Below are 23,328 nucleotides of genomic sequence, written 5' to 3' on the forward strand. Positions count from 1 at the left end.
ATACTTTTTTTGTTCCAGCAGTGTGCTGGAGCTTCTTGTCTCGAAACCTGGACTTCCATAAAGCTTCTCTCATCTGTGGGTGATTATCTTAGGAAGCACTTTCCTGGGGTTCCCCGATTGTGGCTGAGAGGAGCTGGAGCCAGTTCATGAACCACTGGATCCACGGCCAGGACCAAGGTCTGTCTGCCTATTTACCTGATACATGGGTGGGTGAGACTCCTTCCAGGGCCCTTGGCATAAAGTGTTGGATCCCACAGCTTTCTGAAGGTACTTTTGTCCATGATGGATGATGAATTTTGTTATTGGTGGAGGAGAAAAATGGAGGATGTCTTCTGCCATCATGCTGCTAGCATCAGTCTCCAGAACTTAACTATTTTAATGCTAACTTCAGATTTTTCTATTATTTTCATTATTGCCATTTTCATTAATGATCACCCATTAATGATTGTTCATTGTTGATTCTATAGGATTTCTTTTTAATATTAGATCTCATTGCATGTGTTGTGATTTTGCACCGTAGGCTCATCTTCAGTGAACATCTTTTCTTCCTTCCTGTTTTTTTTTTTTTTTTTTTTTTTTTTACTGTGCCCACTCCTCTGGCTTGCAGCTGGCTCTTCAGGACCCCCCCAGCCCAGAACCCTGTTTTCTCATGTTGGATTAAGGCTGTTGTTGATAATATTGCACTGACACAGATGCAGCTACTGAGCCATTGGGCTGCTCATCCAAGTTTTGGGTAGAAGCTGTGTCTAGTCCCTCCTGCCTGCCTCATTATCCCATTGTAGTAAAATCTCAGCTTTCTCAGCTTTCTTTCAGAGGTGGGAAAAGACAGTCTAGCTCCTAGGCTCACGCAGTCATCTTGGCTCTCATCCCCTTCCCGTCATGGGGAATGTTTAGTCTCCATTTTCTTGTCAGAGCCAAACTCCTGGCTGCCTTTTCTCTGCTCCAGCAGCCCCTTCACCACCTTGGGCTCCTGACCTGCAGATATGTTGTCCTTGGCTGACTTTGGATTGATGTGGCACATGGTGGGAGGTAAAGACTTGATTTTGTGGTTAAAAGAAAGGTAAATTTTCCCCTCTCCTTCTCATAGGATATAAATAAGGACTCTGTGGCTCTAATTCTTAAAGGGAGCCATCTTATCGCCATTAGGAACCATCTTGTGTGCATGAAGAAAGTTAATATTAGGGCAATGTGTCAAGTATAAGTATGTATCTTCTTTTTTTTTTTTTTTAGAGAGAGAGAGCATGCATGAGTGGGGTTAGGGGGAGGAGAGTGAGAAGGAGAGAGAGAATCCCAAGAAAATTCCATGCCCAGCATGGAGCAAACATGGGGGTTGATCTCATGATCCTGAGATCACCACCTGAACCAAAACCAAGAGTTAGACACTTAATGTAATGAGCCCTCTGGGCACCACTAGGTACATCTTCTTAATATGGGGTTTTATAATACCTTATATAAATGTCAGTTTTTGCTTATTACTTGCTATATTTTATCTTTTGTCATCATATGTTTGGAATAGCAGTAGGGCTTCAAGACAGGTACTTCTTTTTTTTTTTTTAAAGATTTTATTTATTTATTTGAGAGACAGAGAGCAAGAGAAGGGGGAGGGGCACAGAGAGAGGGAGAAGTAGACTCCTCACTGAGCAGGGAGCCCAACCCAGGGCTCAGTCACAGGACCCTGAGATCATGACATGAGCCAAAGGCAGATGCTTAACCAACTGAACCACCCATGCATCACAAGACAGGTACTTTCTAATTCTCCCTTGACCAAAGTCAAGCTAGACATTTTTAACTCTGCTGCCTGTAGTGGACACAGTGATGAGGTGCTTGGATTTCCCTCAGAACTGAAGAACTCATTCCCTAGTTTCCAGGAGTACTGTCTGCAGACTGTTCACAGCTGAGTCACTCTACAGGAAGTTTCTTGAGTGAGGGGACCTGCCTTGCCCAAGGTTATGACCTTTCCTCAGGACCAGCTAAATCACCGTGGCTGGTCAAGTAGAGATGTGGAGGCCTGAGCTCCTTGCTTTACCTCAGGACAAAGACAGAAGATTATCCTTCATCCAGACCTCCCTGTGGGATGAGCTCAGGTCTTTGCCACAACTGCATTGCTATTCATCTTCTTCTTCTTGTCAATCTTTCTCCACTCACTGCCTTATGGGTATTAATACCAAGAGCACCTCTAATACGCCTCCTGCTCACAAACTTCCATCTCAGTAGGCTGTTCCTGGGGAACTTTATTTAAGACACCACTCTGCTGGTGGGGAACACAGGGTCTTCCTGTGAGGCCCGTCAGCTGCTTCCATGTAGTAGACATTCTGGAATATCTGTGGAATGAACACATTAATAAAAACAAAGTTGCCTGAACTTAACTTGTTCAGTTTTCCCAAGCTACATAATTTTTCAGACTTTACTAACAAAACATGGACCATCATCATCTGAGAAATTCATCTAGGTAAAATATCATTCACTTACTTTGCAAGTTCCTGCTTTAATTGGACTCTGATATTGCTTGGACGGACCTAGCTTTGTTGACACTTGAGTAATACATTTGAAGATGAATTACTTGCACTCACAGTATCAGTGTGGGAGGTGGAGGCAGGCACCAGCATGATCAGCTGCTAAGCATGGGCTATAAATTGAGGAAGGAATGGCAGTGTTGGAGAATGGTAATCATTGCAATCCCTTTTCAAACATCACTGGCATGGGGACAGCCATGCATTACCTCCCATAAAGCGGACTTGAAACCTTTGCTGGGCACTCTTTTCTCAGGACTGGCAATTAAAACCCTCCAGGCAACTTTCACCTCTGAGGACACGGAAAACTGAGCATGCCTCCTTGTAGGGAGTGTAGAGATGTCATGGATGGGAAGCCCACACCTGGAGAAATGGGGTAGTATGGTGAGGTGAGGTATTTCATAAATGTTGTCAGGTGCCTGAGAATTTTCTATGGGGATATTTAAATGGTACATTGACATGTTGGCATTAACAAAAATTAAAACGGGGGTTTGTGGGTGGCTCAATGGTTGAGCATCTGCCTTTGGATCAGGTCATGATCCCAGGGTCCTGGGGTCGAGTCCTACATTGGACTCCTTGCTCCATGGGGAGCTTGCTTCTCTCTCTGCCTCTCTGTTTCTCATAAATAAATAAATAAAATCCTTAAAAAAATAAGAATTAAAACATAAGGATGTCTTAGATCACTGACATGACCATCAGTGGTAGATACAGTTGATTATCTATCCTGTGTCCTTTCCCCCATTCGTCTTTTTCAAAGCCTCACCTTTTCTTTTCTTCAGATATTCCCACCCCTCACTCAGCCCATGTTCTAAAGACAGATTCTGGTTTCTTTATGCAAATCATGACAATCCTATTTCCCTTGCAACTGTTTCAGAAACCCAGATTTAAGTAAATTAGCATTTCCTAGTGACTTAAAGGGACAAGACTGCTGGGATGACCTTTTACTTTATGGTGAGGGGAAAGGATTTTTCCCCCTCTCTCATTCACAAGATAAAAAAATGGGAAACCAGTTTCCCTAGTTGTCTCCAGAGACCATGCAGGAAGCCATCTCGGGTACATATAGGAAGCCATCCTGTGCACATGGAGGAAGCCTTCTTGTGCACATGGAGGAAGCCATCCTATGTAAATGCACGAAGTCATCTTGGGTACATGCAGGAAGTCATCCTGGGTACATGCAAGAAGCCATCCTGTGCACGTGCAGGAAGCCAGCATGGGTACATGCAAGAAACCATCCTGTGTACATGGAGGAGGCCACCTTGTCATCATGATGGAAGCTAATGTGAGTCCATATACAGAAAAAAAAAATCTCAGAGTAATGGAAACAGAGTCCCAATTTTACTGACTCTGGGTCCTGCCTAACCTAGACCTAATGAGATAGTAAGTTTCCTTATTGTTTAAACATATTGAGTCAAGGTTTCCTATTACTTACAGGTGAAAAAATCTTATTTGAAACATATACTTATGATCAAGTACTGTCTTTGCACTTCATTTGTAATTTCACTGGCACTAAGTAATCACAAGTGCCAATTACAGGCAGAATTTATCTTTAAAGATCTAGGCAAGCAGATCAGTCTGTCAGTGGATTGGCATTTCTTATGTTAAAGTGATATTAATGACTTCTGTTTGAAGTTGACTTCTTGGCCATATGAGTTTGTTCCCTCTCTCTACCAATATGTCAATAAAAGATAGTATAGGAATGAAAATAATGTCTAAATGCTCAATGAAAAAAGATGAAAAAGCCATCAGTAGGAAGAGTTCACCAAATCCCTGGAAGATGGGTAAGATACAGATGATTAGAAAGTGGTGAAGCAAGGGCACCTGGGTGGCTCTGTTGGTTGAGCGTCTGCCTTTGGCTCAGGTCATGATCTCAGAGTCCTGGGATGGAGCCCTACATTGTGAGGCTCCCTGCTCAGTGGAGAGTCTACTTCTCCCTCTCCCTCTGCCCCTGCTCTCTCTCTCTCTTAAAAAGAAAAGGAAAGAAAGAAAGAAAACCTTAAAAAAAAAAAAAAAAAAAAGAAAGTGGTGAAGCAGAATCCAGGAAGCCACAGCCCAGAGTATGTACAGGAAAAAGATTCCAATGAAGAGGAAGCCAGTATGCCTTTCATGTATGTAACAGCCTTAGCACTATGAAATGTGCAAAAGAGGGTTGGGTTACGATGTGAAGCACAAAACAAGGTGATTAATCAAAAGTCTGTTTTTGAAACAAACCCCTTCACCCTGCAGGACATAATTCGTGGAAGCCAGGCTTCTATGCCAAGACTTCCAAAAAAAAAAAAAAAAAAAAAGAGTATTCCCTTTCAGAGAAACTGGAAGTCACCAGAAGAATGTCCTTTACATTTTATCATTTAGGGGGTTCACCAGGGAATGCTTCACTTGTTTCCCCAAACTGGTGTCACTTTGAATAAATTGACAAAATGAGCAAGGTCCGTCCATGCTGCGGGGCCCTCACCAGGTTTAATGGAACATTCAGAGGTCTTCAAGTGTGAGGCCCTCCAACCTGAAAGAAAATCATCGAAGGGAACAGACACAAAACATGATTCTGGAGGAAACAGGCATCATGCAAAGGACAGGAGGGAACTAAAATTCTACTGTACATTCTGGGAGAGATTTGGGGAAATGTTGCAACATGCAACAAGCATTTTCCAGCGAAAATGGAATAAACACATACCAAGAAATACCTCCTTATAGTAAAGATCTGTTTGTCCACATAGAAAATAATTTGACAGAAAACTTGGAAAATCAGATCTGGGAAATCTCTGAGAAGTAGAACAGGAAAATAAAGAAGTGGAAAATATGAGAAAGAAAACCCGAGGGTCAATGCAGGAGCGTTTAACATCTAACCAAAAGACAAATGACAGGGGAAAGTATCAAAGAAGTAATGAGGCAATGTTTGCAGAACAGAAGGACTTCACATTCATACTGAAAACATACACCTAGTGCCCAGCACAATGAATTAAAACAACAACAACAACAACAACAAACCACACGCCCATATCTACAGCACACGACCACCAAATGTCAGAATATTAAGGATAAAAAGGAAGCCCTAAAAACAAAATTGAGAAAAAAAATCCAAAGTAAAAACAAAGACAGCATCAAGTGATCCATCAGCAACTCTAGCTATTAGGAATGCTTGACTTTCTGAGGGAAAATCATATCATTGTAGAATTCAATATATAACTCAAGTATCAATAAATAGGATGATAGAATAAAGACATCACCAGACGTGTAAAGCCCAGAAGGGACTTTCCAGGGAAACTGGACAACTTAGCAGAATTTGAAAGCTGTAGAAGTGATAGAACAAAATTAAAAACCCAGCTAAAGTAATTGGTTCCCCCCCAAAATTGAACTCCAGGCAAAAAGTCATACAAGAAAGACCATTTAATCATAGCTATGGGTGTGTAGTGAACCACATTTAAACAGTCATAATAATGAAATCACTATTGATTTTCAATTCTCAGAATCAACCTATGGATAAAGCTTAGAGGATTAATTACCATCAGGGAACAACATGTAGGCATTATGGATTTGACCTGTAAACGTAGCAATTCAGAAGAACTTGAGAGTTAGAAACAGGAACAGAGGGCGCCTGGGTGGGTCAGTCGGTTAAGCGACTGCCTTCAGCTCAGGTCATGATCCCAGGGTCCTGGGATAGAGCCCCACATTGGGCTCCTTGCTCAGCGGGGAACCTGCTTCTCCCTCTCCCTCTCCCTCTGCCCCCGACTTGTGCTCTCACTCTTTCTCTATCTCAAACAAATAAACAAAATCTTTAAAGAAAAAGAAGAAACAAAAACAGAACTGAAATCAGTACCTATATTCTCACATTAGGAAGTAAGAAGTCAAAATACACCGTTTTGAGGGAAGAAAAAAAAAAGACGTTTAAAAAAATTAGTTTCAAAAATTAACAAACAAAATGACATAATTTCACGTCTTTTGGTTCTTGTATTCATTTGGATTATTTTGGCAGGAAGAAAAACAAGATTCTTTTTTCTTTTTTCAGTTGAAAGTTATTTTCATGAAAGACTTTAGCTTCTGATGTTATTATTAAATCAAGATTTTGATTTGTCTTCATGAAAGCAACCACACATGACTTCAATTGTCACAGGCTAATGCAAAAATAAGTGAGGTGAACCTAACAGATAAAGGATGCTATTGAATCAAGGGGAGGCAAAATAACATCAGAGTGAGCTGTCCAAAAATAAGTTTTGCAGTTAGCTCATGCTAAGGTAGAGGGATATTGCTAAAATGAAAAGAAACTTGGCTATAGTAATTTATATGCCATTCACTCACTGGGTGCTGATTTACTACAATATTACACATATTACCATGTTAGGAAATTAATGTTAAAATTTTTATTTTATTAGTTTCCGGATTTTGCTTATGTTCAATTTGCGATTTTTTTTTCTTGGTTTGCTCAGCAGATTTGTCAGCTCAGTGGGAAGTACAAGCTGTAACCACAGCTGAGCTACTCTCTTCTCAACAAGGTAGGTTCTCTAACTAACCAAAAGCTCCATTGTTACCTAGTTGCCTAGATCCTCCCCCTTCATGAAGTTGCCCACTAGTATCCCCCGGAGGATTTTAAGACATGCTGGGGGGCACTTGATGGGATGAGCACTGGGTGTTATGCTATATGTTGGCATGTCGAACTCCAATAAAAATATATACATACAAAAAAAAAAAAGACCTGCTGAGATTTATGTCCCAGGTCCACTGTATATCAACTGTGTACTTTGGAAAAATTGCTTAACATTTTTGCACCCTGGGGCAGCCCGGGTGGCTCAGCGGTTTAGCGCTGCCTTCAGTCCAGGGCCTCATCCTGGAGACCCAGGATCAAGTCCCACGTCGGGCTCCCTGCATGTAGCCTGCTTCTCCCTCTGCCTGTGTCTCTACCCCTCTCTCTCTCTCTCTCTCTGTCTCTCATGAATAAATAAATAAAACCTTTAAAAAAAATTTCTGCTCCTCAGTCTAAACACTTCATCATGGTGATGACAATAATAAAAAATACTGCATAAAAAAAAAGGAATGCAGAATCATGGGCCTCACCCCAGACCTACTGAATCAGAATCTGCATCTTTAACAAGATCTCCAGGTGATTTACATGGGCATTAATCTCTGGAAGGCAAGGCCCTTGTGTGGCTCAATCGGTTAAGCATTTTCCTTTGGCCCAAGTCATGATCTCAGGGTCCTGGGACCCTGTTCCATGAGGAGTCCGCTTCTCCTTCTCCCTCTGCCTGCCGCTCCCGCTGCTTGTGCTCTCTCTCAAATAAATAAATAAATAAATAAATAAATAAATAAATAAATACTTTTAAAAAATGTCTAGAAGGCACCGACCCTGCTTTTTCCTAGTACCGTGGACGAGTGCAGGAGCAGCATCCATCTCTAGGGAATCACCAGTCACTGCCCATTTCTGCCCAGTCTGAGCATCCCTCCTCTGAGGACAATCAGAGCTCAGGGGACCATGAGTGTTTTGCCACTTTGCTACTGTGTCTCTTACCAACCTTTCTAGTGATGAATGTGCCTGGAGCTCCCATTTCCCAGCACTTGGTGGTATTTGTTGTTGTCCGTCCAGATTCCTTATCTGTAACAGAATAGTAATAAACTTTTCATAGAGTTGTGAGACTTGCATGTAATAATCCGTATAAAGCACTCAGCACAGAGTAACATCTCAATAAATGTGGCTATAATTATTAGCTATTACCAGAGTCCCGGGTGATAACATTCAGCAGGAAAGGCTTCTATGTTAATAGTCTCCAGCCTCAGCTGTCATCGGGTTCATTTCCCTCATCAATAGCTCATTACTTGATTGTCAAGTCACAGACGCTATAAGCCACACACCATCACACCGAATAATAGCGATTATTGCAGTTCTCATGTGTAAAGCATTGCAGAGCCGGTCTCCCTGTCATCCCGAGAGGGGTCTGTCTGCGAGAGGTGCTGGTGGTGAGGTGCAAGCTGTGTTGTCTGTCTTTCACCACCACAGTCCAGTATCATTTTGTTCATGAGCTTCCAAGCTGTCCTGCCCTGTGTCCCAGGGTTCTCCAAAGCCAAAACAGCTCTTTGTTTTCCTTTTACTCATTTCTTGATGCACAGCCTTCTCCTGAGAGAGTCAGGCATGCATCCAGAGGCACAGGGTGGACAATAAACCTCACATGCTGTGCTGGGAAAGACCTCTTCTGATTCAACATCCCACCCCACTTACTTCTAATGAGTCTGGAAAAACGACTACATGGGGTCTTAATTTTGAACCATAATGTGAACATGAAATTTGACACATGCATTTCCAGGACAAATGAACAACAAATCATAAAAAGAAGGGAAACCATGACTATGGCCCTCTTACTTCCTATGTGAAAGGTACCATGTGATGTCTAGTGTTATCACATTTAATTCTCCAAACAAGTATTTGTTTAACAGATGAAACTGTGGATTGTACATGCGGAGAAACCAAGCTGGAATGAACTTGTGTTTGTTTCACTCCCAAATCTGTATCCTTTCTATTCCTTCATATGCCTTCACATTATGGAATCAGCTGATGGGCAGTACCAAGTTCCCTGTCACAGAGAGAACATTCAAGCAGAGGCTGGAGGCTGGAAGGCCTGCCCAACTCTCCCAAGGCCTGAAATGAAGCCAAGGGCACCCGGATGGTTACAGCCGAGGGTAATTCCTGGAGCGACACCTAGAGCAGTTGATCTAGGAGAAAGTTATCCATCCCAAACAAGGCAAGGGAATAAGGAAGTATCAAATTATAAAGCTAAAAGTATCCAGAAGCACAGCAAGCTGATAAAGCATAAGGTGCATTGCAGAATAGGTAAAGGAAGATCCAGAGCTGAAAGCTGGCAGTGCACAGGCTAAAATCTGCCCACAGACGTGTTTTGTTTGGTCTTCGGGCATTAATTCCTTTTTGGTTAATTGACAACACCTGAACACCAGTAGATTTCATCCACAAATCCACATTTTTTTTTAAAGATTTTGTTTATTCATGAGAGAGAGAGAAGCAGAGACACAGGCAGAGGGAGAAGCAGGCTCCATGCAGGGAGCCCAATGTGGGACTCGATCCCAGGACCCCAGGATCATGCCCTGGGCCAAAGGCAAATGCTAAACCACTGAGCCACCCAGGGATCCCCAACAAATCCACATTTCAAAACTTCTCTTCAAAAGTGGGACGATCTGGATATACTGGGCCACATTTCTACATGGCAACAGTTGAGTGGTGCCTGGTTCCAGAGGCAGAGCATACCCTCTGCACCACCTTAGATTGCCTTCTGTTTTTCCATCTGTACTTGTGTGCATTATCAGCCTGGACTCTGAAAATAACCAAAACAATTTATGTTTTCTGCTGCCATGGAGGGATTCAGCTCAGAAAGAGATGGGCTGCATTTGTGGCACATCCCAAACTCCTATTCCCTTCAAGACTCACTCGAAGCTCCAATGGACAGAGTCTGAAAGACAAGCTGTGTGATACCAAACAATTATGAAATAGCACGTGCAAGCATGTTCCAAATAGTGAACATGCCAGTCACTGAGAGATGGAGAAGTGGTTTAGTTAAAGCACGGAAGAAATCAAGGTAGGCAAGAACCCATGCATACAAGTCCCTAGTCTCTCTACTGCCTTAGAACTGCATCTGTATTCTAGTGAGAAGGCGTGATCGTTATCATTAAAATTGTACTATAGATGTTACTGATTCTGAGATGGGAGGGAAGTCTAGAGAGAAGATAGAGACAGAGAGAAAGGAGAGGGTCAAATCACACGAATGTTTTCTATAGCATGATTTCAGTTATCTCCAACAACTTGTTTTGTTGTTTTTCTGATTTAAAAAAATCCCCCAGGTTTTGGTAAGATAAGATACCCAAGCCAACTTAGTGACCAGATAGACAGGCTAAGAAGCAGCTCCAACATCAGGGGAGGTTCTGTGCTTACAAGCAATAAAAACTGACACCAGTAAACAAAAACAAAAGAGGGGTTTAATAGATGTATCCTGAGTTCTTATGGCATCGACAGGAAGGCTGGAAAGTATGACACAGATCTAGGTAAGCACTCAGGATTTCCTGTGGATAGAATACGAGCAATTTTGGGAGTTTGAGAATCAGAGACACCCTCCACCCCGCATCTCACAAGGGTGCCAAGCTGGAATAGATGAGTCTGATCATTTTTAGCTTTTGTGTCATTCTGTATACAATCCGAATTCCAGAGAGGAAGCTTTACAATTAGCCTAGCTTAGGTCAAGGGAAGTTGGATTATACCCTAGCCTGTAAACTCCACGAGGTCAGAAGTGAGAAGACACTGACTATTAATTATCAATGTTTTCAGCACCAAGGCTAGTGTTTGAAACAAAGTAGATGTTAGTGAATATTTGTGAAATGAACCAATGAAAGAATGTTTTCAGTCTCAGACTAGGGTAAGATAAAGCATCTGGAAAATATAGTCCCTAAACCCAAAGCCAGCAGGGAAGAGGTAATTTTCCAAAAGGAAATCAGGGTGGTATTATCAAGAGAGAACTGAATGGTGCTGGGCCCCCAGTAGAGAAGGGAATGTAGACAAATGTTTTTGATTTTCCACCAAGGTTTATATAACAAACACAGAAAACTTCAAATCTCTCTCGGTCTTTCACATTTCAACATAGTGACAAGGAATCAGTCAGAAAGCATCTAAATCCATCTTTGTTTTCCTATGTACACAATGGTAGCCAGATTTGTGCTGCTGGTGATTGGTAACCTGAAGTCCTGCATCCCCGCTATTCTGGTTCTGATGAGGAAGGCCATATTCTGGTGCCAGCCCTGCCCCAAGTGAGTTCCCTGAGATGCAGGCACATCTCCTCCAAGAACATGCCATATGTACAAGAGGCTGTTCCAAGGAGAAGCAAATTTGCACATCCCACTCAAAAGGGGAATGGCAAGGATGGGTGTGAGGAGCCCCCAGATTTTCTGCTCTTCCTCCGAGGTACTTTAGGAAGGAACACATGACTCATTTCAAAGGATCAAGGGAAGAACACCACCTGGGAAGTGGGAAATGGTCAAGAAGGCTCTGATAACAAAGCAGCTTTAGAGTTGATAATGAAAAAATGTAGCTTTCTTAAGTTGATCTGACTGATAATTGCTATTATGGCCCAATCCACTCATTTTGCCAGCTGGTCATATACAATTTAGCTCTTAATTATGAGTTGTCTTGTGAGTTGTCCTTAGAATGCTTAATGTGTTAGCCTTGTTCCAGCCACTGGAGCACAGGCTCAGAGAAGCTTTTGGAACATTCTTTTCAACAAAAGTGGGTTTGCTTTCCAGCCTCTGTTTTGGCCAAAAGCTGGAGACCTTTGTATATTCTTTTACTTGGATTGGAAGTGTGGATGCTGAGCACTGGGGTGAATTTGTCTGGAGAAGAAGGGGAACTGTATGTTGGCAGCCTGTCTATACCCAAAACAGAGAGATCTGAGGGCCTGTGGACCTCATCTGACTATATGCATTTTTTTCAGCCTGCATAGGATTTATTTTTTGAAGTATTATTTTCAAATTCTATGAAATTGAGAGGGCTTTCCATACCAATCTGGATTTCCAGTTTGTCTTGAAACCACATAAAGTCTTGCAATATGAGGTCTGCTTTCCTGCAAGGAAGTGGAAGTGGAGCTGAATTAGAGCAGTGGTGGCCCGTTGAGACAGAGTCTGAGCTCTGCAATCAGTCCCCCAATCAGCTTTGGTCATAACCCAGTGTGTGCATGTGAGGACTGGGGAGGCTAGGTTGGTAAATGAGATTGTAACTTCACATCTACAGATTTTTTCTAGTTGGGTGTGGCATAGGTCTTAAATTGCTAAAAGTCATTTCTCTGCCTTTTGGATATGGCTATTGACTCTTATGGTTAGTGGCTTGGACCAGGCTGGGAAGAGGATGTAGCATGGGGTCATGTCTCTATATGCCCTGGGGGAAGTTGGTCATCCTTTGAGTTCATCTTGGCATTTCATATTTTTAAGCAGGAGTTTGGCCTATAGATAAGGCCCAAATCACATCATTATATGATGCACCAGAGCATAGAAGGTCTTGAATGCCATGCTGAGGGTTTATACATGGGCAACAGGTTTGAAAACACCAAAGCATCCCAAGTTCTTCTGCCTTGGGTCACATCGTACCAGGCCCTGTGTTTGGAGTCAGCTGCTCCCCACTGCAACCTGATAGAGCCCTGTGGGGTGGCCTACAAGTCCAGGGATGGACCAACCACAGAAGGGCCTTCATTTTTTTTTTTTTTAATTTGTACTTTCAGGGCACCTCGGTGACTCAGTTGGTTAAATGTCTAACTCTTGATTTCAGCTCAGGTCATGATCTCAGGGTCATGGGATTGAGCCCTGCATCAGGCTCCATGGTCAGTGGGGAGTCTGCTTGAAATTCTCTCTCTCCTTCTCCCTCTGCCATTCCCTCTTCTCTCTTTCTCTCAAATAAATAAACAAAGCTTAAAAAAAAAGAAATTTGAACTTTCATATCTTTTGACATATGTTCTCTTCTTTTTTGAATTTATGTCACAGATGTTGACATATGTGCACCATGACATATGCGTGACCTGTTTATGGCAACACTTTTAATAACTAGAGACTGGGAATAATCAATGGGCCTCTCACCAGTAAGGAAGCTGACCTAATTGTGGCACATTTACACAACTGAATATCGTGCAGCTTTTGGAAGGCCTGAGGTGTCTGTGGCTTATATGGAATGATCTCTAAAGTATATTTTAAGCAAAAATAGCAAGGTGTTGATTAGTGTTTCTACTGTGTTTCCATTCATTTAAAAAGCATGCAGACACTGACTTATTTTTATATAAGGTGGAATATTTTTAGGTGGTAGAGAACAATTTTTACAGAGAGCCTTGGAGACAAGGGTTGAGGGAAAGATAGACTTTTCATTGTGAATCCTTCTGTATTTGTTTGCTTATTTTACCATGTTCATACATGTTACTTTTTTTTTCAAAACACAAATTGAGTTCTGTGGTTGTGTGCACTTAATTCTGAACTTCATTTCTCCTGGAGTCTGCTTCATTCCTTCTAGGAAAATGCCTACATCCCACAATAGTTTTCTAGAAGGAATCACCATGCCTCCCTGGCTGGCAGAACTGAGCAGGTTGCCCTGGGCTCCTGCTGAGACCCGAGCTTCTTTTCTTGGAATTCTGGGTGAGAACAGCTCTCGGGTACTATGTGGTGTCTTGTGGCGTTGCTTAGCAAGCGGGCAAAGAGGATACAGAGCCAGATAGCAATTACATGTTGCTTTCCCCATCTCGCCTTGCTATGACACCCTCCACCCAACATTGTCCCCTTCCATTCTCCCACATATCAAATGGACATGATACCATTTGTCCTTTCCACTCTGGGAGCATTTCAGGAAATAAATAGTGCAGATAAAAATCTATCTAGGAGGATTATGTCCTCCCTTGCAGCTCCCAAAGGACCAAGGGTAACGGGTCTCTTGCCTCTACACTGAGAATATAGGTAGAGCAGGGCAGGGTGAGTGAGATGAAGTTTGAGACCCATGAAGGACTCAGGGGGATTACAGAAGACAAATTGATCTGCAAGTGAAAAGGGGAAAGGAATTCTGGAGAAAAGGACGCCAATGTACAAGAGCATCTTAGAATCTGGTGCGTTTGAAGAGCAATGAGTGACTCTGAGTGGCTGGGACAAAGGCTGAAACAGGATAGGAAGCAGGAGGTGCCACTGGAAAATTCTGCAAGGAATTTAAACCTTATTCTCAAAAAAAACAAAAAAAAAAAAACAAAACAAAACAAAAAAAAAAACAGCCTGATTCCTAGGAGGTTTTTTTTTTAATGTTAGAGAATAATGATCAAATTTTATTTGGCATACAACTAGCAAACGTATAGAATACAGTTACTAGAACAAATTCCTCCTGGCCGGAAGGAGGAGAGAGATGATTATTGTAATGCTTTCTAGCTCAAGGGGATTTACCCTAAAAGAATGCAGTCACAATGGGGATATGAGTTGGGGGGTGGGGGCTGAGGGTAGATCTGAAAGGGATTTGTGAAGTAAAATCAAGCAACTTGGTGAGAGGCTAAATGAAGAAGTTAGGAAGAATGCCAACAATGTCTTTGAGTGTTTGGCTGGAAAGGAATAGTGACTTAGACCCAGAAGACAAAGCATACCTGGAAGAGTGTTTTTTGCCCTTGGAGTATGAAATCTTTGTATTTTGTCCATTGTAAGAGCTGTTTCTAAGCCACTGTCCTCTGCCTGAATTTACTTAACCGAACACTTATTAAGTCTTTACACTGGGCCCTGGTAAGGCATGAAGGTCAAGAAAGTCTCTGGAATTGAGTATTTTTAGATCTGTCTCCCCCTCGTCCAACAGAACCAGTGAAGATATTTCCACCTATCTGAAGAACAATGCAAGTACCCATAACGATGACAAAGAAATGACACGATTGTCCTTAGAAAGTCAGTTTCAAGCCCTGCCACGTCAGGACATTCCCCTCCCCCCCCACCCCCCATGCACCAGGACAATGTCCCTTGTATCTCAATGGCAATAACTCAAGGGCTATGCTGGGAAGACAGCAAGGAGATGACTTAATTATGAGCAAAATCATTCGTCAAAGACCACATGAGACTAGCAAGAGTCAGAGTTGCTGAGTGGGATAATATTTTGTTGCAAGCAGCTCAGACCCAAGGGGAATGGACAAATCTTTGGAACTGCTTGGAGGGATGAGCTGTGCCAGTAGGGAATCAATACCCATTGGCAGATTGGCTTCTCTTGCTGCTGCACGTCCCCACTCAATGGCACCCTGGCTCGGTGTCTTGGCTCTGTTGGGATGTGGTTGTTGCGCTGGCTTGGGGCAGGCAATTCCTCCTCTTGACAGTCTCCTGGAAGCTGCTGGAATCTCTTCTGCCTCAAGCAGGATGTAACAAGCTGGGGAGGTTTTCGCTAGGCTGCTTTTTCTGCAATTCTTTTCTTGTTCAGGTGCCAGCAGTCCTTCATCCTTCTAGGATTCCAAGCTGTAGTTTCTCTGAAGGCTGATGTAATGGTTCTAAGCCTCAGAATAGAAGACCCACTTTTTGATATGATCTATTGTATGTTCACCTCTCTGACTCCTCTTTGCTCTCTCACCAGGCCTTCTAAAGACCTACCAGTGCCTTTCAATGTCTTTCCCTATGGGGATGCCTCCTTGGTCCTCTTTTGAGCTCCGCCTATTCATTCTCTGCCTGGGCTCCCCCACTAAACTGCACGTTTTCAGCTAATGGATCTATATTAAAAGACTCCAAAGCACTCATTCCTGGGCTCAACTTCTTTCCTGAATTTTGGACCAGCATTCATTCATTCATCACTCAGAAGACATTTATGGACCACCTATGCTATGCGAGGTCTTGCCCTAGGCACTGCGCAAACAGAGTCGATCCTCACAGATTCTCCATCCTTGCTCCTGTAGCGTTTTGACGTTTAGGCTTGAATGAGCCTCAAATCTGCCCCAGTTGGGATTCAGAATCTCAGTCATGCAACCCGTCCCTCTGCCTGGCTAACTGCTGTTGGGGACATACACTCTCTCCATCATCATCATCATCATCAGGATTGAACCCCATCCTCGTTTTGTTGCCTGATCTTGTTGATCCCACCTCCCGATCTTTCCGTTTGGATCCCCTCCTGCCTCAACCACCTTGTTCAGCCCTCACCTACCCTCACCTGTACAGCTTTTTTTTATTTTTTTTAATTAATTAATTTATTTATTTATGATAGTCACAGAGAGAGAGAGAGAGGCAGAGACACAGGCAGAGGGAGAAGCAGGCTCCATGCACCGGGAGCCCGATGTGGGATTCGATCCCGGGTCTACAGGATTGCGCCCTGGGCCAAAGGCAGGCGCCAAACCACTGCGCCACCCAGGGATCCCTGTACAGCTTCTTTAACTGTCTGCCCAGCTTCTAATCCATTCTCCCCTCCACTCACAATCATTGCAAATATTCTAGTTACACAATCACCCTTCATGCCCCTCTCCCAACATCACCTTGAAATGAAACCCCCCATCATGGTCTCTCAGCTGCACTGTCTGCTCTGGGCCTGCCTTTCTGAATCTATTTGCAAGTAGCCTCCAGGAGAGAGCTTCCCTGGAAGAAGGAAAAAGAAGAGGAGAGAAGAAGGGACATAGGAGGAAGAAGAGATTGAGGCATGTTGGAGCTGTTTGTTGAGTGTCTACACGGTGCTTGGTGCTGTGCTAAAGCCTTCATGTACACTTGGCCATTCAATAATCCTAGATGTTTTTTAAGTTCCTTTGAAATCTAAGTGAACTTCTGAGATTTTAGGCAACTTACCGTGATAAATGAGGCAAGAAATAATAATAGCTATCATCTATGGAGAACTGAGTATGGGGCAGGCACTGCCAAGTGCTTTTCCAGCATTTGTCTCCATCACACTTCTGTGAGGTAGTGCTCTCAGAATCCCCATTTTGTAGATGAAAAAACTGAGGCACAGAGAGGCGAATAGGTCCAAGGCCAGCCATCCCCTGTGTGGTGTAGCTTAAACCAACTGCAGCCTTATTGTCAATTTTTTTTTTTAATAAAAAGCAATGTAAGTAGACACTGAATTCCTGGGGCTCCTGGGTGGCTCAGCTGGTTAAGCATCTGCTTTCAGCTCAGGTCAAGATCTCGAGGTTCTGGGATTAAACCTCACATAGGATTCCCTGCTCAGCAGGGAGTCTGCTTTTTCCTCTCCCTCTGTTCATCTCCCCTAAATTGTGCTCACACTCTTTCTCTCTCAAATAAATAAATAAAATCTTTAAAAAAAAATAGACACCAAATTCTTCTTTAGGAGCAGCAAAGAGAATTCCATTGCTGGCTATAAAGGGAAGCTCATATAATCCCCTCTCTCCACCTGTCTGCCAAGAATTCACACATCATGAGTAGGGGTGGTATCTACAATCTCTTCCCTAAACTCCCCATAGCTCATTTACCCTTCTTCTCTCTTTTCTTCAAAACTCAGATCCCTTTCCTCTTGGGAGTAGCTCTGTGCCTTTGCTAATGAAACCGCATCAAGCACCCCTCATTCCTGTTCCCTTCTCTATGCCAAATGCCCCCCAAAAAAGACCAACGGGCTATATTCAGTCGCCGGGTTTGTTTTTGTTTGGCTAATACAATTTTTTATAATAATTCTAGGCAACGTTAAGAAATGAGTGGCTTCCAAGGTTCTGGCTCACCTTTGCCTGATTTCCAGAAAATCTACCAAGAGCTGGCCTGCATCACTGGCCACCCAGGCACACATGCTGTCTGGTCTGTCCCACCCCACCATTCACAGCATTGTCTCCCAGACTCAAAGCTTGGTGCCATTTATGGTTATACCCAGGTCTCCTTAAAATTGGGAAAATGAAAGGTGAAGAGAAGAGCCCATGTGTTAAAGTGGACGCAAACAGTAATCACTCGTGTTTAGAGGTTTAAAAAAATGATTGAGGGTCTTTGAGAAAGGAAGACAAGCCTCACTGCCTACTTATTCTTGCTGGCACTCGGGTTTACAGTATCTGGGTCAGATTAACAGAACAAAAAGACCCCTTCTCACTTCCCAAAGCTCAGGTCAACAGAACAGCAAAAAACCCAGTTGATCGACAAACAGAAAGTACTTGAGAAGAGGAGGTGGGAAGTCAGGAGAAAGAAGCCCTTGGTTATATATCGAAAGTTCCCCTTATTCTGGTTGCAACTTTCCATCTCCCTCATGTAGCAACAAACAAACAAACCAACCAACCAACAAACAAACAAACAAACAAACTCCTTAACAGAAACTGCCAGCCCGGTGTTCTAGACGTTATTTGAATTTGAGTAAAATGGCTCCTTTGGCAACCAGCCGGCAGCCAACAGCCTTTACAACATGTTTTCTGATACAAACCGTTTCACAAAGAGCTTGTATCTTTTTACTACCAAGCATTTCATTCTGAACAGAAAACTTAATAAGATTCTCAGCAGAGATTTTAAGAGGATCCATCATAGGACTTAACAACAACTGTGATCTATTATATTTAGTGCAAGAGTAAAGACCTGAGAGAAATAGTGATTTCGATTTGACTTTACGGCTGCCCAAGTTGTGTTCAAGTTAAGGGAAAGTGAAAACTTGGTATTGGAGGAAGAGCAAAGACCTTGGACTCAAATCCGGCTTTGCATCCCACTGTGACACACTTACAAGCTGTTGCACTTTGGGCAGATTGCTTAACTAATTTGTGCCTCAGTTTTCACAGCTATTAAAGGGAGTAATACTACTGTATAGGATTGTTGCAACAAAGATCTGTGGCACAGAGCCTGATTCATAGTAGGATGCCCTAAATGCTTTAGGCTATATGTGACAATAGCTCAACCTAAAGGAGCCTGAGCAAAAATGAGACTTTCTTGACTTGCCTAACTGAAAAGCTCAACAGTACACCAGCTTCAGGGGTAGCTGGATCCAGGACCTCAAATAATGTTGTTAAGATTCAGTTTTTCACCATCTTTGGGTTCTATTCCCTTCTGAGCTTGATTTCATTTTTCATTGAGCCCAGAAGACTAGCTGCCTATTTTTGGAGCAAGCAGAGGGGAGCTCTGAAAAAAATATACGCTGAGATGTGGAGAGTCTGGATGAAAATCTCCTCAGGCAGGGCAAAACGAGTTTGGGCACCATAATCCATGTGGGGTGTCCCAGGAGGGCTGGGATTCAGGGCCAACATAAAAACATAACATATGACAGTTCATCCTCATCAAAGCCACATAGAATAGACAGATCCAAGATGATCACTTCCAGTTGACATATAAGGAAACTGAGGCTCACTATTAGTAACAAATTACCATAAATTAAGTGGCTTAAAACAACACCCATTGATTTGCAGTTCCAGAGGTCAGAATCCAAAATGAACCTCACTGGGCTAAAATCAAAGTATCAGCAGGGCTGCATTCCTCCTGGAGGTTCTAGAAGAGAATCCACGTCCTCACCATTTCCAGCATGTGAAGGCCACCTGCATTCCTGGCTCCAGCTCCCTTCCATCTTCAAAGCCAGAGCACAGCATCTTCACATCTCCCTTTGATGCTGCCCTGACCCTCCTGTCTCCCTCTTTCCTTGTAAAGACCTTTGTGATTCTACTAGGTTCACCCAGATAGTCCAGGAAAATCTCTCCATCCCAAGACCCTAAACTGAATCACATCTGCAAGCTCCGTTTTGCCTTGGAAGGTAACAGGGATTAAGGCATGGGGGTCTTCACAGAGACCATCATTCAGCCTACCACAGGCTCACAGAGGTTAACGGCCCTCGGTCACTCCTTAAGTTAATAGCTGAGTCACAGCCAGAACCGATGCTAATGCTTCTAAATTAAGAGTCTGAGTAAGAATCCTGGCTCCTCGGCAGAGGGGCTGTGTGGCTTAAGTCAGGTGTCTCTGGGCCTCTGTGTCTTCATCTGTAAAATGGGTATACTGTTATAAGGATGGAACAAGACACCGTTTTAAAGGGTCTAGCACAGTATCTGATGTGGAGCAGAAAAGTCATAGTGCTCGGCATTCCCATTAGGTTTACCTGCCTTGAACCAACAGGGCCCCTGGAACCACGCGGCTCAGGGAAAACTGGGGAAGAGCCAGGAGCATCTTGGAAGGAGCTTTGGGATGTGAGTCAGCCAAACGACCATAGAGACCTTGAACTTCTCTGAGTCCCATCCCTTCATAAGCACCAGCAATAGTAGGTCCTTCCCTGGAAGAATTAAGCAGAAAATGTCTAAGTGCTTTGCACCCTCGGTAAGTAAACCTCCTCTCCTTTCGCCTTCCTCCTCAACTTGTTTGCTTCCTGTTTTCTCCACCACCCCAGCCCTCGCTCTTCCTTCCTGTCTTTCCTTCTGCTCTCGCCCCTTTCCCCTTCCCTGTTGGCCTCTCCTACATCCCTCCTTCCCACTCTCTGGCTCTCTGCCTTCCATCGCCTGGACTTGAGACCTCCATGTAGAAGCAATTAATCAATTTCAGGGACTTCCGGTGTCCGCTCTCCATCCGCCCCCCTCCTGTGTCACAGCAACCAGTACTTTCCACTCATCAGTTTTCTTAGTTGTGCAATCTAAATGCTAATGATGCCTGCCTAACCTGCCCCTTTACCCTCCTCTACGGGGTCCGCAAACCTCATCCTGGAGTCACTGTGCAGAGGCAAACACAGCCTTTCTCGCCATCACACCCCATGTCGGGAACGTGGGCTCAAAACCCTGGGACCTTTGGAAAGCTCCGATGGTCCGCAAAGCAGTGGGGGCGAGGATCTGCCGTCAGGAGCCCCTCCGAGCGCCTTCCTCCCCGGCTGGGCCCTATCTGCCCAGCTGGCCGATGCCCGCGCCGATGCCCTCATTCCCTTTCATGCACTGGTGGTTTTCAGCCTGATACTGAAAGTGCAATATGCTTGCCAGTAATGATGTCTTATTGGAGTGTAAAGATTTTCCCATTTCACTGCTTTATCCTGAATTTAAAGTATTTTGAAATTCACTTATGCTGGAGAGGACCAGCTGCCCAACGTGGCCGTAAATAAGCTGGTGGCCGCTAAGGTGTTATCTGTGAAATGGGAGCCCGGCGAGGGGAGTGCTGGGGGGCCCCCCCGGGCAGGGGCAGGCTCAGAGCTCTTCCTTCTGGCCACGGGGCAGCCGCTTTCCAAGCCGCTCCAAGCTGGTCCTGGGCCCGAGGGCGCTCTGACCTTGTCTTTTGAATCTAGTCCATTGAAGTTGAGTTGGAAGATCACTTAGCTCTCGAGTCTCTGCTTGGAAAGTCGGAAACCCTGAGAGCTAATGCAGAAACCGACAATAGAAGGGATTGGAGCAGGGCTGAGGGAAGTGGCCGTTACCACTACGGTCCACTTGAGCGAACGTTTCTTGAAATGCTACTGTGGACCAAGTACCCTACTAAGTGCTTTGCATAGTTAGCTTCTCTAAGCCTTTAGTAACCCTGGGGTATTGTTGGGAGTCTCCTAGCCATCCAATGTCAAGCCATCCAATGTCACGTTGCTCCAGGTGTCCGTGAAAAATAAGCCAGGGAAGCTTCTCAAGTAGGTTGTAGGTTGCATTAGGTGCTTAGATTTGCTGACGTCTTACCCTGGCTCATTTGTGACCCCAGAGTGGCAAAGAGGGATGCCTGAGACTCTTTGAACCCGAAGCCAATGTTGTGTCAGCCACAGTGGTTAAGAGCACACGCTGGAGCAAATCCTGACTCTATGGCTACTTCCTAGCTGTGTGACTTGGGGACAGTCCTCTGAGACCATCTGTTCCCGCCTCTGTAACCTATGGATAGTAATAATACCTACCTCATAAGGTTGTGAGAGGATTACATAAGTCAAGCTATGTGAAGCTCTTGGCACAGCACCTGGCAGGGGGTAAAGGCTGTATAAGGACCCCTCTGCTTGTGAAGCACTTAGCACAGCACCTGGCACAGGGTAAAGACTGTATTAGGATCCCTTAACTAAAGCTTTTAAATTGCTGCATCTTCCCAGTGCAGGTGATTTGCTGTGCTGACTCCCATGGGGCCTGGTGACAGGCAATAGAAAATGAGTCTCTAAAGTCATCCACTACTTTTCTCTTTCCTGTCCTCTCTCAAGGCCTGGATGTGAGTGGTTGCAGTGGTGCAAGGTGATCAGCTCATCCCACTTTGTCTAGAACTTCCCAGGTGTTAGCACTGCAAGGCCCATGCTCTGGGAACCCCTTGGGTCTCAGACAAGCCAGGAGGAGCAAGATATGCTGACAGTTGGGTTTTGTGGGGTCAAGTGTGTGATTGCAGATGGTATTTGCTAGAGTTGCTATAACCAAATGGCACAGATGAGGTAGCTTAACCAACAGAACACTATTTCTCACAGTTGCAGAGTCTGGAGGTCCAAGATCAAGGTCCTGGTGGGGTTGGTTTCTCCTGAGGCTTCTGTCCTGGAGAAGTAGAGGAGTAAGTCCCTCTTGGGGGGTCCCTAAGGCCACTTAGAGCACAACCGCAGATAGGCCAGCAGAGAGGCAGAGGAGATGAAAAGATGGATTACACTCATAGATCCTGGAGGAGGGAGGCACACCACACCACACAGGGGACCCACACATGGGAAGAGCATCCAGGAAGCAAGCTCCCTCATGGGGTAAGGAGCTGAGACAAAGGACCTGCTGGCCATGCCTTTACTGGGGGTCAGGGTAGAGTACACCAGCAAGAGGCATGAAAAGGGTTCATCGGTGCATTTGAATGTCACTGGGTCACAGTCAAAGGAAGGCCAGAAGGGAACTCGTGGCAGGCACAAGCCTGATCACACCGGCACACCTGGTCATCCAGGTGAGTAGGTACAGCCTGGATGTGGGGAAGCCAAGGCATTGGGAAAGCAAGAATTTTGAGAACGTACCAAACACCTTGGCTTCCAGATGGCCATCTTCTCGCTGCGCCCTCGTATGGCCCTCTCTCTTTGCACACGCAACCCTGGCATCTCTTCCTCTTCTTAGAAGAACACCAGTCATATCCGACTAGGGCCTCACCCGTATGACCCCATTTGATCCTAACTACCTCTTTAAAGGTTCCAGTTCCAAATATATATCATCACATTGGGGATTTGGGCTTCAACACATGGATCTGGAGGGAACACAGATCTGCCAGTAACAGAGGCTATGGGTTTCAAGGCAGAGGTTTTTCAGCGCGTCCCATCCTCCACATGGAACTTAAGGCAGCTGAAAGTTCTCACTGCACATTTTTACCCTGTCACTTCGCCATTGGTGGCACCGACAGCACACACAGTGAACTTTAATTGGAGGGCATATCTCAGCAGCAAGCTAGCACCAGGTAGAGTTTTGATAACACGTTCAAATTAACTGGCTCTAATCTTTGTAAAGCAAAAAGGAAAAGCTCCCCAACCTCTACCCTGCTCAGAGCCTCATGACAACCA

At 44.2% G+C, this 23,328-nt stretch overlaps 1 protein-coding gene and 2 long non-coding RNA genes across 15 annotated transcripts in view; 2 read left to right on the forward strand and 1 right to left on the reverse strand.

Moving 5' to 3' along the window:
- The window catches only part of LOC144319235 (uncharacterized), an 824,173-nt gene that overhangs the window by 211,280 nt on the left and 589,565 nt on the right, over positions 1 to 23,328 (forward strand). The window lies entirely within an intron of this gene.
- The window catches only part of LOC144319225 (uncharacterized), a 105,748-nt gene that overhangs the window by 42,706 nt on the left and 39,714 nt on the right, over positions 1 to 23,328 (forward strand). For 3 of the 6 annotated variants that reach the window (XR_013385116.1, XR_013385115.1, XR_013385119.1), the window contains exons 3-4: positions 19 to 177; positions 6,932 to 6,994. This is a non-coding gene — a long non-coding RNA (uncharacterized LOC144319225). Of the gene's footprint in view, positions 1 to 18; positions 178 to 6,931; positions 6,995 to 20,003; positions 20,202 to 21,545; positions 23,226 to 23,328 lie in introns of all 6 variants that reach the window. The other 3 variants (XR_013385118.1, XR_013385120.1, XR_013385117.1) reach the window with 3 other exon arrangements.
- On the reverse strand, positions 1,363 to 23,205 carry LOC144319224 (uncharacterized). 6 transcript variants are annotated; one of them, XR_013385112.1, is made up of 8 exons: positions 22,795 to 23,201; positions 22,277 to 22,389; positions 21,733 to 21,791; positions 19,987 to 20,157; positions 8,009 to 8,088; positions 2,720 to 2,873; positions 2,470 to 2,626; positions 1,363 to 2,321 (listed from the first exon to the last, which is right to left on the reverse strand). XR_013385112.1 is itself a non-coding variant. In XM_077907078.1 (5 exons), exons 1-4 carry the CDS (start codon positions 22,873 to 22,875, stop codon positions 2,609 to 2,611), a joined length of 333 nt encoding a protein of 110 aa, XP_077763204.1. In that variant the 5' UTR covers positions 22,876 to 23,201; the 3' UTR covers positions 1,363 to 2,321; positions 2,470 to 2,608. The 6 variants fall into 6 exon arrangements, 2 of the variants coding, with proteins under 2 accessions (XP_077763204.1, XP_077763206.1); XR_013385111.1 differs by having other exon boundaries at positions 22,277 to 23,205; XR_013385113.1 differs by lacking the exon at positions 2,720 to 2,873 and having other exon boundaries at positions 22,277 to 23,204.

Source organism: Canis aureus, chromosome 8, assembly GCF_053574225.1.
Source record: "Canis aureus isolate CA01 chromosome 8, VMU_Caureus_v.1.0, whole genome shotgun sequence".
Lineage (NCBI taxonomy): Eukaryota > Metazoa > Chordata > Mammalia > Carnivora > Canidae > Canis > Canis aureus.

What these genes read in the sequence shown, in the direction of transcription:
- LOC144319224 (XM_077907078.1), bottom strand. Translation starts at nt 22,875, where the DNA reads ATGCCAGGGTTGCGTGTGCAAAGAGAGAGGGCCATACGAGGGCGCAGC. An exon ending in TCTGGAAGCCAAGGTGTTTG is followed by an intron (nt 8,089 to 22,794) that starts GTACGTTCTCAA and finishes ATTCTGTTACAG; the next exon opens with ATAAGGAATCTGGACGGACA. An exon ending in GCACATTCATCACTAGAAAG is followed by an intron (nt 2,874 to 8,008) that starts GTTGGTAAGAGA and finishes CCATTTCTCCAG; the next exon opens with GTGTGGGCTTCCCATCCATG.